This window comes from Spermophilus citellus, assembly GCF_964194105.1.
Source record: "Spermophilus citellus genome assembly, chromosome: 14".
Taxonomy (NCBI): domain Eukaryota; kingdom Metazoa; phylum Chordata; class Mammalia; order Rodentia; family Sciuridae; genus Spermophilus; species Spermophilus citellus.
Window position 1 is genome coordinate 37664707 of NC_138194.1, and position 16544 is coordinate 37681250.

The following is a 16544-nucleotide window of genomic DNA, read 5'->3' on the forward strand; positions in this document are numbered from 1 at the left end:
TTTTAGGATCATTGCTACTCTATACACACAACTGGAAATAATTCAAAAAGTAGATATGAGTTGTCATTAAAATTCCTCCAGGATCCAATATTCTGTTGAAAATCAAGGGAAAATTGAAGGGAGATGTTTCTAAAAGCAAAACAAACAAAAAAAGTATTGGCTCAGAGCCAGCTGGGATATGAATAAATAATAAAAGATTTCTATATTTCCCTTTTAAAAATACAGGATTGGGCTGGGGATGTGGCTCAAGCGGTAACGCGCTCACCTGGCATGCACGGGGTGCTGGTTTCGATCCTCAGCACCACATAAAAGATGTTGTATCCATCAAAAACTGAAAAATAAATATTAAAAAATTATCTTTAAAAAAAAATACAGTGATGAGACAGCATTATTCCCTACTCAAACATGGGCTGTGAAGAATAAAGTATGGAAAGGGCCGGGGAGGGGGGGGGCGAACGGAGGACAGAAACTTTACAATGAAGGAAGCTGGCAAACATTACCTCAAAGAGGCTCAAGGTAGTATCAATGGCCAGACAATGTTGGTAGTTGTCTCTTTAATACATGATAAAAATGGGTTATGTGGTCTTTCTCTCTAAAGCTTATAACCCATCTAAGTTTAAGATTAACACAAGCCAAATGCCAAAGGAGGAGCATTCTTTTAAGTATTTGACCATACACCTCATCAAAAACAAGTGCAAGAAACCATTAAAACCAAGACAAAATCAAGGAGACATGACAACTGAAAGTGATAAGGTATCCTTGATTGGATGCTGGACCAGAAAAAGATATTAGGTAAAACAGAAAAAAATCTAAAAATATGCATTTTAGTTACTGATAAGGAATCAATATTGGTATGAGATATTATGAATAAGGAGAGCTTTGGCTGGGGTTGTAGCTCAGTGGTAGAGTGCTAGCCTAGCATGTATGAGACACGGATTCAATCCTCAGCACCACATAAAAATTAAGGTTTTATGTGTCCAACAACTAAAAAAAAGAAAAAAATAAAGAATATGGGGAGTTTAAATCTTTCCAACTTTTCTGTAAAACTGTTCTAAAAACTAAAGCCTATTTTTAAAACATGATAATATGAAACGGCAGAAGAAAAAACTTGGGATTTCTTTGGGACACACATTCTACTTCAAAGATTACTAAAACTCAAAATTGATTTCCAAACTTACTTTCAAAGGAACAAACACTAAGCATGCATGAAGTCCTGTGTTTGCTCAAGAAAGGGGGGGAAACCTTACTTCAAAATAACATTTTAATAATCTAAAAAAACTTTTATGCTCTGTAAAGAGACAAGTGGGGGTGATAGGAAGGGGTGGGGAACCAATCAATTCTGTAAACTCTTCTATCTTCCTTGCATGTAAATGTTTATGAAAACATTTTTCATTAGTCAATGTTATACAGGTAACTAAAATCACAGGGTGCATATATTTGGTGCACTATTTGTAAGCTGCCACTACTATGCACATGTGACAAAATAATTACTACACCATGTGAGTAAACAACACATATCAAGATTATGCATTATAAGAAAGCATAGATAATGTTGAATAGGTCACTAAACATCTGACTGGAAGAGTATTTAGTTTCTAGACTAGAATTAGAAATCCACTATCATAAAGCAATAATAAGAATTGAGGTCCTAACTATGAATATCTGGCCTCAATTCCTAAGTATGCTAATGAAATGTAAATTTTCCCTTCAGGGAGATAACCAATAAAAAAATTTCTGATTATGCTGCATTGTGGGGGCACATGGGGTATTTCTTTGTGCCCTAGTCAAAGTCAGCAGTGTTGTTTGATTACAGCTGGTTTTGATAATACAAATCTAAATTCTTTACTTCCTCCATCAGAAAAAATAGAGAATTAGAACAAAAGAGAGAAGACCCATTTATTTTTATGGAGATGAAGGAAAAAGTAGAACCAGCTGTCTAGTAACTATTATCTCCTACTCTTGGTCCCAAGAAATAATTTTCTAACAGTGTATTGCTCTAAGGTTTTTGTTGTTGTTTTATTAAGAACATGTAACTGAATAGGAGTAGACAAAGATTAGGATGAAATGCTATCTTAGCTTAATTTTCCCACTTAATCTAAATAGCCAACTAAAATGAATGACATAATCTAACTGTACTTGAAGGATATATCAATAGAGAAATTCATACTAGAGTAGGCAAAATTGTTTTCTTTTTAAGCAGGCAACACATATTTATAAAGATAAAATGGAAAGAACACAGATATGAGTGAACAATTTTTATTGAAACCCTCAAAGATTAAAGAGGACCAAATGGTGAGTTTGGGTACCATAACAGAAAATCTCACCTAACTGTACCATCATTCACAGGAATGAACAAACCCAAACACGACAAAATTCAAATTCTCAAGTAATTGCTACAAGTGAATGTAAATGAACTATAATCATTTTATCATAACCTTCCTTTAATCATACGAAAAAGGGAATTTACATGGCATAACAAAAGATATGCAAAACTTAATGAAAACACAATTCTCTTAAATCTCTCAAACTTAATTTTAAAGGATGCAGAATGCACTTGATTAAATGACTTAAGCTGATTCTTTTTTTTTTTTTATTGCAAACTGTTTTAACATCAGCTTAACCCCCATGCATTGTACTCAAAAAATAACACAGCTTTTGGATTAGAAAGATCACTTAAGTTAAAATGAGAAATTAAGTACTAAAATTTTAAAAAAGGCTGGGTTTCTTTTGAAAGGAATCTTCAAGTACCAATATGTATAGATAAAGAATACTAATTTTGGTTACATTTTCCCCCTTACTGTTAAGTATACAAACTATAATACCTTTCGAAAGAAAATACCCACATAAGATAACTTTAAAAAGAAACATTCAAACCAGACCTCAGAAAAACATTGAGAGAGAAATTTACTGGGACAATAATGTCTTCATTCATGATTATTCAAACATTTGATTAGGTATTTCCTCTTGTAGAGCCCACATTCTCTTTTTTGGTCCCTACAGTGAAGAAACATTCATTTGGTTGCATTCAAGACAACCTGTAATAATTTCATTTAGAGAAAAAACATCTTGTAATACACTGACCTGGCAGACCAAGAGAAAGAGAAAGTCGGTATGTTGGGGAAAACTTAAATGAGAAAACCACAAAATTACCAATTGATATATTTTTTTTCCCAAAGGAATGCTGCACCCATTTCACTTAATATTAGAAATCCACGTTAAAGGCACTGGGATGTACTCCTCACCATGCATAGACTCTAAGCAACACTTGACAATGTCTGAGTCTATTGCAATCAGTCTACATGCTGGGTGTTTCCATGACATTTCCTAATAGAAACCTAATATAAATTAAACAAGTTTGAATCCATTTATAATGTAACTAGTTTTATAAAAATATCCAGAGTTGCTAATAAAGCACCAATAAAAAGAGAACCTCAGGGGGAGGACTCAGATCCTTCCAACAAGGTCACCCTTTTACAGTTTTCTCCAATAGAACCTCCAGAAATGATAACAATCATCTTTGGCAAGCCTTACCTATACAATATTAGAGACATAGAACATTGCTGTGGTGACTATACCCAAATGCCAATTTTTATTGTAAATAGTTAAGAGACGTGTTACAAGATTTCATGGCTTAGTCTCAAAAAGGTAAAATAGGTGCAATTTTCCTTTAAGAAAATCTTTATTTTTAAATATACCACTAACATTTTGATGTTCCCTTCAGTAAACATTGATATAACTACACTGGGACTACCCAAGAACTGTGACGTAGCTACAGTTTTCTACAAATACTGTATTTGAGTGAAAAAAAAAAAATACAGTATTTGTACGTTTTAAGAAAACATTGTACAAAAAAAATATTATATAAATGAAAGCCTCAAAGAAATATGTCACTAGGCTTTTGAGTTGAAGTGACCAAAGATCATAGTAAATGAAAACATTTCTAAACATGATGTAAACATAAATGGAGTAATGCAAAACATCAAGGTATTCAAATCTACTGTATTGCTATTTTCACCCTTAACATATAATTCTACATAGCTTTCTCCTTTTGGAACAATAATATAAGGGGCAGGACATTATTTTCATAACCTATGCCATCAAATCAGTTAATACAGATGCTTCTTGACACATTCAATTATACAAAATCAATTTGTTTCAAGATACAAAATTAATGTTGATATGTAATTAATGAAAAAAATAAGATGTTAAAAAGATAACTATAAGAATACCCAGATATATGCTGTATTCCCACTTATATAGATCTGATCAATAAAACATCAACACATTCACTTAGATACTGATTTAATTCATGGATCAAGGCCATATTCTCAAAGTATTTTAAGGATGCCAGGACACTGCAAAAGCTGGAGAAAAGAGTTGAGGAACAATATATGCTTGCTAAACAAGAACTATGTTTATTTAGCTAGTGAATATCTAGAATAATAAATTTTTACTTCATGATAGCAATCAGGCTCGCAAACACCCAGAAATAGGAATTAAGGATTTTAAACGTAGTTATAAAGATCATAAAAAGTCTGATTAGACTGAGGTACATTTACTCAAAATTTTGAGATTCATTAAATGGTAGCAAACAAAATAATTCCTCAGACAAATGCACATTTCTCAGTATACATATAATTGAGGGAAGGAGGGGAAAAGAATGTGCATTAACTGGTGAAATCCACCAAGCTGCATATCAATATTCTGTTACACCAAACAGTTCGAAGACAAGGGAAATGTTCTAATATAATTTCAGATTATGTTTCATTTGGCTAAAATAGAGCTTAAGTTTGCTTTGCCATATTAAAAGTTTACTACAATAATTTTTCACATAAACATTTAGACTTGAACTCCAGGACTAAATATGGCATGATTATTTTGCTTTTAATCTGTTGAAATAGCTAAAAATTGACAATTTAAAAACTACAACAAAGAAAAAGTTGAAGCAGTGTGACTCTTACATCATTGAACCACTTCTAATGGTTAACTGTTAGTATTTAACAAATTCAAAGAGTTAATGAATCCTTGCATTCATTCAGTCTTCTGTGCCTTAGCTAGGATGCATAATTACAAAAGACAGCAGATACTGGTAAAAGCTTCAGGACAGAAAGTGCTTGACGAAGTTACAGTTCTCAAGTGTGTTTGGTGTGAGTATAAGGGCAGATGCGCTGATGAAAACCATTACAAGAAGAGTCAATTTTTTGTTAAAGTGTTCAAAGATGTCACCTTAAGCAGAAAAAAAGCTTTAATAACGTCTTCTTTGACTTATTAGGCATTTCCAAAGTCTACATCATTAGTGTTGTAATTTTAATAGGACATCTCCATATGGTTATTGTTTGTTTCTATTTCTCTCCTGAAAGAAAAACAAAAAGAATTACACCAAAATATTTTCATCATTTAAACTACATGCACATATAATATAAGTCATCTCTATACAAAGTTCTTCAAATACTAATTCAAATAATCACAGAAGCATGGTTACCACAAAACATTTTAAATTAGAAAGTCCAAATAGAGACCTATTTCAGGGCAGTTTAAGTACTCTACACAGTTTAAGTACTCTACACAGTCCTACTGTCCCACAGGATTTGTTTAAGAAGAACATAGTATAATAATGTGTTTTGAGTACAATGAATTTTTGATAGTGAGATGTAGCATCTGGAAAGCAATTTAGCTCAGGTAGAGACTGGAAAAAAGGTAGAACTATATTAAAAGTGCATTACATTAAGATTTCAGTACTAATTTAGAAATAACTTTAATTCCAAAATTTCTTCCGTTCTTATTCTCAGTATAACTTTTCACACGAAGAAGTGTTACATTCCATTGATTGCTGACTTATGACAATTGAGATATATAACAATTCCTTCTTTAAAAAATACTTAACTGAATAATGTTTTCATGTTCACAATTAATCAAATTTTTTTTATTAATTCTAGACAAATCACCTGGAGGGCTTATACAAACACTAAGAGTTAGGTCCCACAGGTAGGACAAGGAAACGGTGAATTTGCATTTCTAACAAGTTCACAGGTAAGCCTGGACTGCTGGCCCTTATGAGGATAATAGCACTTTGAAAACCACCAGTGTTTTAACAAATTTTAAGATTCTCTCATTTCATTTTTTCTACTCCCATCATATTTTTGCATGAGTAATACACACTCAATAGTAAATTCTACTGTCTTTCCAAGTGGCCATGCAAAAAAACCTGTATTTTAAATTCCAAAGATTAAAAAAAAAAAAAAAAAAAGCTTTAAGTTCTTTGATACTTTTTCACCTGAACGTATCACTGCAACTTGAAAAGCAGTATTTCATGGAGAAAGTTAATAAAATGTCCTACTACATGGCAACTAAAAATGCAATTATCTCAGAGATTCCTAAATATCAGTGAAATACACTGAAATGAAAGAATAAAACAATACTGGAAACAGAGCTAACTAGAGCAGTCATGTTTCAAAAGGATACACAAAAAAAAAACCTCAACAATATTAACTGGGAAGTATAACAAAGAGCTGGAGTCTAATTTTACAAAGGCCCTAAAATTCTTTTACAAGCCTGATGAAACAGAAAGTTTAGTGTTCAAGTGAAGAAAACAAAAAGGCTTGAGACATTTTTGAAACATGTCCTATAATCAGCTCGTATATATATATATATATATATGAATAAATTAAGATAACAGCATACTGCTTATGTACTGTCCCATAAAAAGATGAATCAAAACTAGGAAAAAAAGAAAAAAGGGGTTTGAGGTTGTGGCTCAGTGGTAGAGAGCTTGCCTAGGATGTGTGAGGCACCTAGGTTTAAATCTCAGCATCACAGATAAATAAATGATTAAAATAAAGGTCCATCAACATATAAAAAAGGAAAAAAGGAATTCTACTTAAGGATAAATTGGACAAAGAAGTTTAACATGGGGGACATGAATGATCAGTTTTAACAATGAGAACCATGTGCTATTTAAGTGGAAGCTAGAAACGATGTTTCAATTTGAACTATAATCAAGTATGCACTTTTACAGAATCACTAAAATACATAGATTACATATGCATCTATCTATATATATATATATACATACAATGCATAACCTGAAACTGCACAAGTAAAAGACATAAAGAAAACAAAAAGGACAAAGGTCCTCATTAATTAGAGGTTTAAAAGATCTAGATTAAGAGGAGAAAAGTAAACATTTTTATATATTTATGAGCAAAAAAATGTAAACTCATCAATTAAAGTAAAAAATATCAATTCAGAATTTCTCAAAATCCCATTACACACTATTTATAATAAACCCAAAACACAAGGATACAAAAAAAGTTTAAGATTAATACATACATATGGTAACATATACCAAATTAAGACAACCATATCAATATCAGACAAACTGGTCTTAAAAGACAAAAGCCATTTTTAGAAATAAAAGTGATTGCTACATACTGAATAAGAAACAGTTTTTGATAAACTGTTAAAATTGTCAGAATTATAAGGAGAAGCAAACAAATTCATGATAGGAGAATTTAACACATTTCTCTTAGTAATAGATAAAGCTGACAAGGAAGTAAAAAGTTTAACCCAAAGAATACAGAAAACTGGCACAAATAATTACAGAGTACACATTTTATCCAGGTACACAATGTATCATAAGAAGTGACTACATGCTAGGCCAGAAACAAATTTCAATAAATGTCAGAGTCAGTTTCATAGTGTACCCATTTTCTGACATAAATTTTAGGAGCAAAAACAACAAAAACAACTTAGACACATTTTGAAATTTTGAAACACTTCTAAAAGTCTTTTGAAAAAGTCATAATGGAAATCAGAAAAATTTTATAGCAGTACGACAATAAAAATGTATGGGTCCTCCAAAAGACACTAGAAATTTACATGTGTAGAATTTTTTTTTAAAAAAGCTAAAAAGTGATGAGCTCATCATCCACCTCAAGAAAGCAAAGAAAAAAAATGAAAGAAAATATGATAACAGCAGAATATAATAAAATAGAAAAAAAATAAAGAGAACAAAAACTTAAAGTTGGTGCTTTGGCAGATAACTCACAATAGAAAATCTCCAAAACACTGATTTTTTAAAAAATCATAATAGTACAAATATAAAAATACTATTAATGTTAATATGCCAATAAATTTAACAGGATAAGGCAAACTGAACAACTTCAAAAGAGATAGAGCTAGTGACAAGTGCTTGGACTCATGATACATTTTGAAAGCCAAGACAACCATCACTTACTGATGGATTAGATAAGGGGTAATAAACAATAGTATCAAGAATGAGTCCAGGACTTTTAGACTAAACATCTCTAAAAGAAAAAATGGTACATATTCTCTTAAAAAAGAAAAAAAAAAGGAGATTGGGGCAGGCAAAAAATAGGAATTATATTAATGTTTATGAGATAATAATAAATGAAGATGTCAAATACGTAATTAGATGTGTCTTGAGATAACAATGGTTTAGAATGGGAATACAAATTTGGAAGTCATCAGGACACAGTAAACATCCATCAAGAGAATTAGTTCTCCAGAAGTTTATGGTCCATTTCTTTCTAATAAACAAATCCTACAAGTATACTACCAAGAAGTAGGAATGTACCTTAAACTATTAATATTAAATATTCTAATAATTTTAATATAGTCCATGTGCCTAGAACTATCAGTTACAAATCACTAGAAATACAAAAACTAGAAATGATGAGCTATCAGTGATATTATCAACTTCAAATGTAACTAAAAAGGCATTCTAGGATACAAACTATCAAGTGATTCACAGAATTCAATTTTTCTTATATTCTCAGAATATGTATTTTTTAATTATTTTAATGTTTTAATTAGTTACACATGACAGTTGGATGGACTTTGATACATCATATATAATGAACTATAATTTCTGATTCTTCTGGTTGTACATGATGTAAAATCACACCAGTCATATAGTTATATATGTACATAGGGTACTAATATCTAATTACAGAATTCAATTTTTTCTTTAAATAATAAAAATGATTAACAGAAGAATTCTTCCCTTCCAACCCTCCCCACCCCAACCTTTTTCCATTAATAGCACACTATACCTCAACAACTCATACTGTGAGATTTTACAGCTATTAAGTCTGAAGAAAAAACTGGGTAGTACAGGGTTTCTTCTCCAACCCAATACACTGGAGATCAACAAAGATCCTAGGACCAAGACCAGAAAATGGCCCATGGAATTGAACCCAGGAAGCTGTTGTCAACTCATATTTTTCTGATAGATAGTCCCTACGCTTCAAACCAGGAAAGAGCCAGAAAATAAAGATTTTCTTCAATGTCCTAAGAGGGAACACCAGCTCATCTTTAAATAACTTTTCTTCTAATCATCTGAAGGTTTGTCATTATTAGCAATACTTCGGTAACTAGACCAGAGGCCACAAATGAGTCACAAGGGAAAAGTAACCATGTATCTAAGAAGCCATGGCATCTAGAAAAATAAAAATGAAGGTAAGCACTGAGAACATAGTACAATAGAATTACTGAAAGAACAGTGAACACGTGCAAAAACAGTAAAAGAAGCAAACATTTGAAATCCAAATGCAATAAACACAAAAATACATTTGTATCTTAGAAAACTAGTTTTCAAATTGAAAAACTCAGTAGATAAATTAAAGGGGCAAATGAAAAGAGTGAAAGTAGACAACAAACTTCACTAATTCTTTGATAATTCGATTTTCCTAGTTTTAAGTATGAGTTCCTAGTAGACTTGCTTCCAGAAACAGAATACAAAAGGGGGAATCAAAACATTTCTAATGCAGAAACCCACGGGACATCCATCACCTTAAACAAGTAATCAATGTTAATACTACTAGTAATGAGCACATCATTTCTGTGGGATTCTTCCTCAAATCCATAATGTCATCTAATCATGAGAAAACACCAAGCAAACAGAAAGTTTTCTGAAAATCTGAAATCCACCTGTTTAGTAATCTTTGTTTTTTTTTTGGGGGGGGGAGGTTGCTGGGGATTTACCCCACTGCTCTGTAGTCTTGAAAGATATAAGAAACAAAGAAAGTCAGAAAACTGTTAACAGATTGGAGACAACTGAGGAAACACAGCAACTCAATGAAATATGCTGGTGTCCACGCCATATCTTGAGAAACAGAAAAGGTCACTAGCAGGAAAATGGGGAATTGGGGAAAAGTCTGTAATTTATTTAACAGTATTAACCAATGTTAATTTCTTTGTTCACTTCTAGGATTACTGTTTGATTTTTTTTTTTAAATCTCTATCTCCTTGTTCTTTGCCATTTGAATTTGCCTATTTAATTCGTTTTCAAAGTATACTTTCATTGTTTGGAATTGCTATCTAAAGTCTTCTCTAAGATTCCATTCCATCTGAGTTAGGTATGCCTTGAGTTCTTTCTCTGACCATTTTTCTGAAGCCTCTAAGTTCTCCTGTGAATTTAAGTTGTCCTGCATTGTTTGTAATCCTTTTTTCCCTTGTTTTTTCATGGTGCTCACGTTGCTTTCCAACTGTTTGACTGTTGCCTTTCTGTTTTCTTTTTTAAATTTGTTTTGGTTTTTATAGTTCCCATATCTCTCCTTTGTTTTGGGAGACAAGGTTTAGAGATGTTGGATTTAACTGTGATTTAAGGTAAATTCATTAGTTTCATTAGAGGCCTACAGAATTTAATGGCATGTATAGAATTGAGGTTTGAACTCAGGATTTTATGTTGAGGTCGGGCGCTTTGATGGTATGGAGGTTAAAAATAGGAAAAGAAGAACTTAAATTATCAGTATTTGCAGATGATATGATATTATATCTAACAGACCCAAAAGGGTCTACAAAAAAGCTGCTAGAGTTAATAAATGAATTCAGCAAAGTGGCAGGATATAAAATCAACACGCATAAATCAAAGGCATTCCTGTATGACAAATCTTCTGAAACGGAAATGAGGAAAAACACTCCATTCACAATATCCTCAAAAAAAATAAAATACTTGGGAATCAACCTAACAAAAGAGGTGAAAGATTTATACAATGAAAACTACAGAACCCTAAAGAGATAAATAGAAGAAGACCTTAGAAGATGGAAAAATATACCCTGTTCATGGATAGGAAGAACTAACATCATCAAAATGGCAATATTACCCAAAGTTCTCTATAGGTTTAATGCAATGCCAATCAAAATCCCAACGGCATTTCTTGTAGAAATAGATAAAGCAATTATGAAATTCATATGGAAAAACAAAAGACCCAGAATAGCAAAAGCAATTCTAAGCAGGAAGTGTGAGACAGGTGGTATAGCGATACCAGATTTCGAACTATACTACAGAGCAATAGTAACAAAAACAGCATGGTACTGGTACCAAAACAGGCGGGTGGACCAATGGTACAGAATTGAGGACACAGAGACCAATCCACAAAATTACAACTATCTTATATTTGATAAAGGGGCTAAAAGCATGCAATGGAGGAAGGATAGCATCTTCAACAAATGGTGCTGGGAAAACTGGAAATCCATATGCAACAAAATGAAACTGAATCCCTTTCTCTCACCATGCACAAAAGTTAACTCAAAATGGATCAAGGAGCTTGATATCAAAGGAGCTTGATATCAAATCAGAGACTCTGCGCCTGATAGTAGAAAAAGTTGGCTCCGATCTACATATTGTTGGGTCGGGCTCCAAATTCCTTAATAGGACACCCATAGCACAAGAGTTAATAACTAGAATCAACAAATGGGACTTACTCAAACTAAAAAGTTTTTTCTCAGCAAGAGAAACAATAAGAGAGGTAAATAGAGAGCCTACATCCTGGGAACAAATTTTTACTCCTCACACTTCAGATAGAGCCCTAATATCCAGAGTATACAAATAACTCAAAAAATTAAACAATAAGATAACAAATAACCCAATCAACAAATGGGCCAAAAACCTGAACAGACACTTCTCAGAGGAGGACATACAGTCAATCAACAAGTACATGAAAAAATGCTCACCATCTCTAGCAGTCAGAGAAATGCAAATCAAAACCACCCTAATATACCATCTCACTCCAGTAAGACTGGCAGCCACTTTGAAGTCAAACAACAACAAGTGCTGGCGAGGATGTGGGGAAAAGGGTACTCTTATACACTGCTGGTAGGACTGCAAATTGGTGCGGCCAATTTGGAAAGCTGTATGGAGATTCCTGGGAAAGCTGGGAATGGAACCACCATTTGACCGTGCCCTTGCCCTTCTCGGACTATTCCCTGAAGACCTTAAAAGAGCGTACTACAGGGATACTGCCACATTGATGTTCATAGCAGCACAATTCACAATAGCTAGACTGTGGAACCAACCCAGATGCCCTTCAATAGATGAATGGATTAAAAAATGTGGCATTTATACACAATGGAGTATTAAGCAGCACTAAAAAATGTTAAAATCGTAGAATTTGCAGGGAAATGGATGGCATTAGAGCAGATTATGCTAAGTGAAGCTAGCCAATCCCTAAAAAACAAATGCCAAATATCTTCTTTGATATAAAGAGAGCAACTAAGAACAGAGCATGGAGGAAGAGCAGGAGGAAAAGACTAACATTAAACAGAGACATGAGGTGTGAGGGAAAGGGAGAGAAAAGGGAAATTGCATGGAAATGGAAGGAGACCCTCATTGTTACACAAAATTACATATAAGTGGTTGTGAGGGGAATGGGGGAAAAAACAAGGAGAGAAATGAACTGTAGTAGACGGGGTAGAGAGAGAAGATGGGAGGGGAGGGGAGGGGAGGGGAGGGGGGATAGTAGAGGATAGGAAAGGTAGCAGAATACAGCAGTCACTAATATGGCATCATGTAAAAATGTGGATGTGTAACCGATGTGATTCTGCAATCTGTGATTGGGGTAAAAATGGGAGTTCATAACCCACTTGAATCTAACGTATGAAATATGATATGTCAAGAGCTTTGTAATGTTTTGAACAACCAATAAAAAAAATTTCTTTGTTCAAATAAATACTCCATGATTATATGCATGTTAATATTAAGGAAAAGTGAATAAGTATATATAGAAACTTCCTATATTACCTTTGCAACATGCTGTAAGTCTTAATATTTCAAAATAAAATAAAAAGTGATCACTAAAGAAAAGTACAATTTGCATGCAACTCTCAAACACCATTGCAGAAATATGAAAAAAAAATATTTTATAGGTTATTGCTATTTTAATGGCTGCCCTTGCACAGGAAATCAAAATTATTGTTTGAGGGTGAAAGTATGTCTTAAATTCCACACCCAAATTAAACCTAATGTCTGTGTCAGGCTATGTTTTTCAATTAAATAAAGGAAAAAGCCAGTGTGTATATTTCAAGAAAACCATTTACAGATGAAACAGCATTTAAATTAAAACATCTAACAGATTCAATTCTTCAGGAAAATTAATAACTTAGAATGAAATCTGCATAGGAGGCTGACAGGACTGGAAAAATTCATGCCAAAGAATACAATAAGGGCAGTAATGGATAAAAATCCCAGCTGCTCAAAAGCCTCACATTGTGTTCAGAGCCTCTTAAAGTACTTTAATGCTGAGGTAAGTTTCAGACTTGCTCTATCCCAAAAACATGACAACTCCTTTTGCATTAAAAAAGCAAAAGACAAAGAGTACAAAGGAAACAGACCAATTCTGCACTTGAAATTCACAACCATGTAGTCATCAGGGGAAAGAACAATGATTATGATTTGGGGCTAGAGGTCATTTTCAGAAATCAACTTTTCAAATGTTTTACATTTACATTTACATTGTAATAAAGCTCTACATTATTACTGTCCATTACTACTGCAGAGTTGGACTAATAAGACATAAACATTTACGGTGACAACCAACTCAGTGGAAATTAATGAAAAAATAATAGTCATGATCATTACTGGAAACTTTAAAAGGTTCCAGTGCCCATATTTGTATTTATAAAATAAAGAATATTTTCAGGCTTGAGAAAAGAATTAATACAGAATGCTAACAAATTATTCATTTGTGCCAACCAAAGATCAAATAAATTAAAAGTATATTACAAAAAAGGAAGAATTAAGAAGTTCAAATAGAAAAAAATGGTGATGAACATTAAATGTTATTTTAGGTGGTTCAATGAACACAGCTATAAGTGTTAGGAATAAATTCATGTTTTATGATTTAGTTTAATAAAATAATACAACTCATCACAATCATTTTTATTATGTCTTATTTTGAGAGTTTTTACTTAATTGCATGAAGAAATATATATATATATATATATATATATATATGAAAAGACAACCTACAGATTTCATGATTGTTAGGTAGAAAACTCTAAGGATTTTTCTATTAGAACTATAAGAACTAATAAATGAATTCAGCAAATCACTGGATACAACGACATTTAAAAAATAGTTAAAAAGGGGATTCTGTATAATTATAATTATGTGGTGTACCTGAATTACAAGCACATAATTAAGAAAATAAAAACTGAAGCTGGATATGGTGGCACACATTTAAAAAATACAAAATACTTAGCAATAAATTTAACAAAAGACACTGAAAATTACAAAATTCTCTAACCTGAACTATTCATTTATCTCCCCAAGCTGACTAAGTTCTACAAAATAAAGGTTATTTATCTCTGGTGGCTACTTTTAACCTTAAATACTTATCCACTGAATGAATGAGGTAACAGAGTTAAAAAAAGAACATGCAGGACCCAAATATATGGTGATACAGGTTAAACTGAATGCAAGATGTGTTCTAGAATTTTTTTTAAAAAATTAATTTTAAAAAGGAAAAAAAATAAAAATAAAAAGACCAAGTAACTGAGGGTCTTAAAACCAAGCAAAGGAATCCATTTGCAATTCTATTTTTAGATGTCAGATTTTGGTCTCTTTACCACAAAATGAAAATTAAATATTCTAGACTCTCTTTTACAAGTAGAATTGTTCATTAGTAGCTTTTTAAATATATCCTAGTTCTTTTATTATAGATTCTATAAAGGTTCTTTCATCCTCAAGGTGTTTCAAAAGCAACAGAAATATTGAATTGGTCAAATGCATAAGATATTAGAGTAGAAACATCTTTCAATAAACCCAAACTTTCCTCCCAGGAGACAGTAAAACCAATTTCCTCTTAGAAATTAGAGAGCAATAAAGCTAGGTATGGTAGCACACAGCTGTAATCCCTGCTACTCCTACAAGTGAGGTTTAGACAAGAGATCAAAAGTTCAAAGCCAGCTTGGAAAACTTGGTGATATCCTGTCTAAAAATAAAAATTTTAAAAAGAGTTGGGGGTGAGGCCCAATGTTTTAAGTCCAGGATTAAAACCCCAGTACTAAAGTGGTACTGACATGGTGGGCAAGGGGTTTTGGCAGTTTCTGACATGGCTCCCAATGGTTCCTGCCTCCTCTTATTCATAGGTTGTAGAATCAATCCCTACTCCTAAGTGTGGGCTGGACACAATAAATGTTTTGCTGCTAACCAACACAACTGGCAGAGGTAATAGGATTATCACCTCTATGAAATGGTTATAAAAGACTGTGCCTTCTATTCTCTAGCTATGCCACCTCACTCTATTGCCCTACTCACCGATCCTTTGCTTGCTCAGGAAATGAGAATTAAGCCCACCTAGGATTGACTGCAACCTCATGGAGACCCTCAAGCTGAGAATCCAACTAGGCTGTGGCCCAATTCCTGACACACAAGAAACTGTAAAGTATTTTACACTTTTTAGATAGCTTATACAACAGGTCACAAAAGAACAAACATTATCCATACTGTAGCAAAGCCTTTTGATATATGATATTAGCATAAATTCAGAACTGTCAGGGAAAGGAACTAGGGCATCCTATCCTAACATTATCAATATTTATTATACGATCAGGGTGAAATATATACAGATGAAATCTTTACATTTAAAAAAATAAACTACTCCAAGGAACAGGTAGAGTTGATTAAGGCCCTAACTTTTCCCTTACTAAAGAACAAATCTTCTGTTCAAAAGCTACAACTTTCTTTTCATGAAATATTTTTCCTTAGGCACATTTATTCTAAATTAAGAAACTGCATGTTTTCAATAAACAAATAATTCAACAAATTACTTCTTAAAACTTTAAATATTTCTTTCCCACATAAAGGTAAAGATAGCTATTCCTATTTCTTATGTCATCATGCATTTGCTAACAACTGAAATTCTGCTCAATTTAGTAACTATTGATAATTTCCTAAATTATCTCTCCAAGGTCTACAACTAACCTGATAAACTACAGGTAGTTCACTTACTAAAAATCTATAAAATTCTCTTACCAGCATTGGAACACAACAAAACCACTATTAACGTGTTGTCTGAAGAAAACATAAAAACAAGTCAATATAATAAAATGTTCATTGAAGCACCTCCTTCCAACTTTGGCTCATAAATATTTACCAAGTTTAGAACAGAGTATTACTGTAATAAAATCATCTTGATTACTAAAAACACCAATATTTTTAACCCAGAGAATTATACACTTAAATAAGTAATATAAGTTAGACTTAATTTACTGAACTTGTTTCTGTTAATCATCATAATCAA

At 32.6% G+C, this 16544-nt stretch overlaps 1 protein-coding gene across 4 annotated transcripts in view; it reads right to left on the reverse strand.

Annotated features, from left to right (window-relative positions):
* Positions 1-2248: 2248 nt before the first annotated feature.
* The window catches only part of YTHDF3 (YTH N6-methyladenosine RNA binding protein F3), a 38898-nt gene continuing 24602 nt past the window's right edge, over positions 2249-16544 (reverse strand). For all 4 annotated transcript variants that reach the window (XM_081265856.1, XM_081265857.1, XM_081265859.1 and 1 more), the window contains one exon: positions 2249-5353. In XM_081265856.1, the coding sequence (XP_081121982.1) occupies positions 5330-5353 (24 nt within the window). In that variant the 3' untranslated portion in view covers positions 2249-5329. The remainder of the gene's footprint in view (positions 5354-16544) is intronic.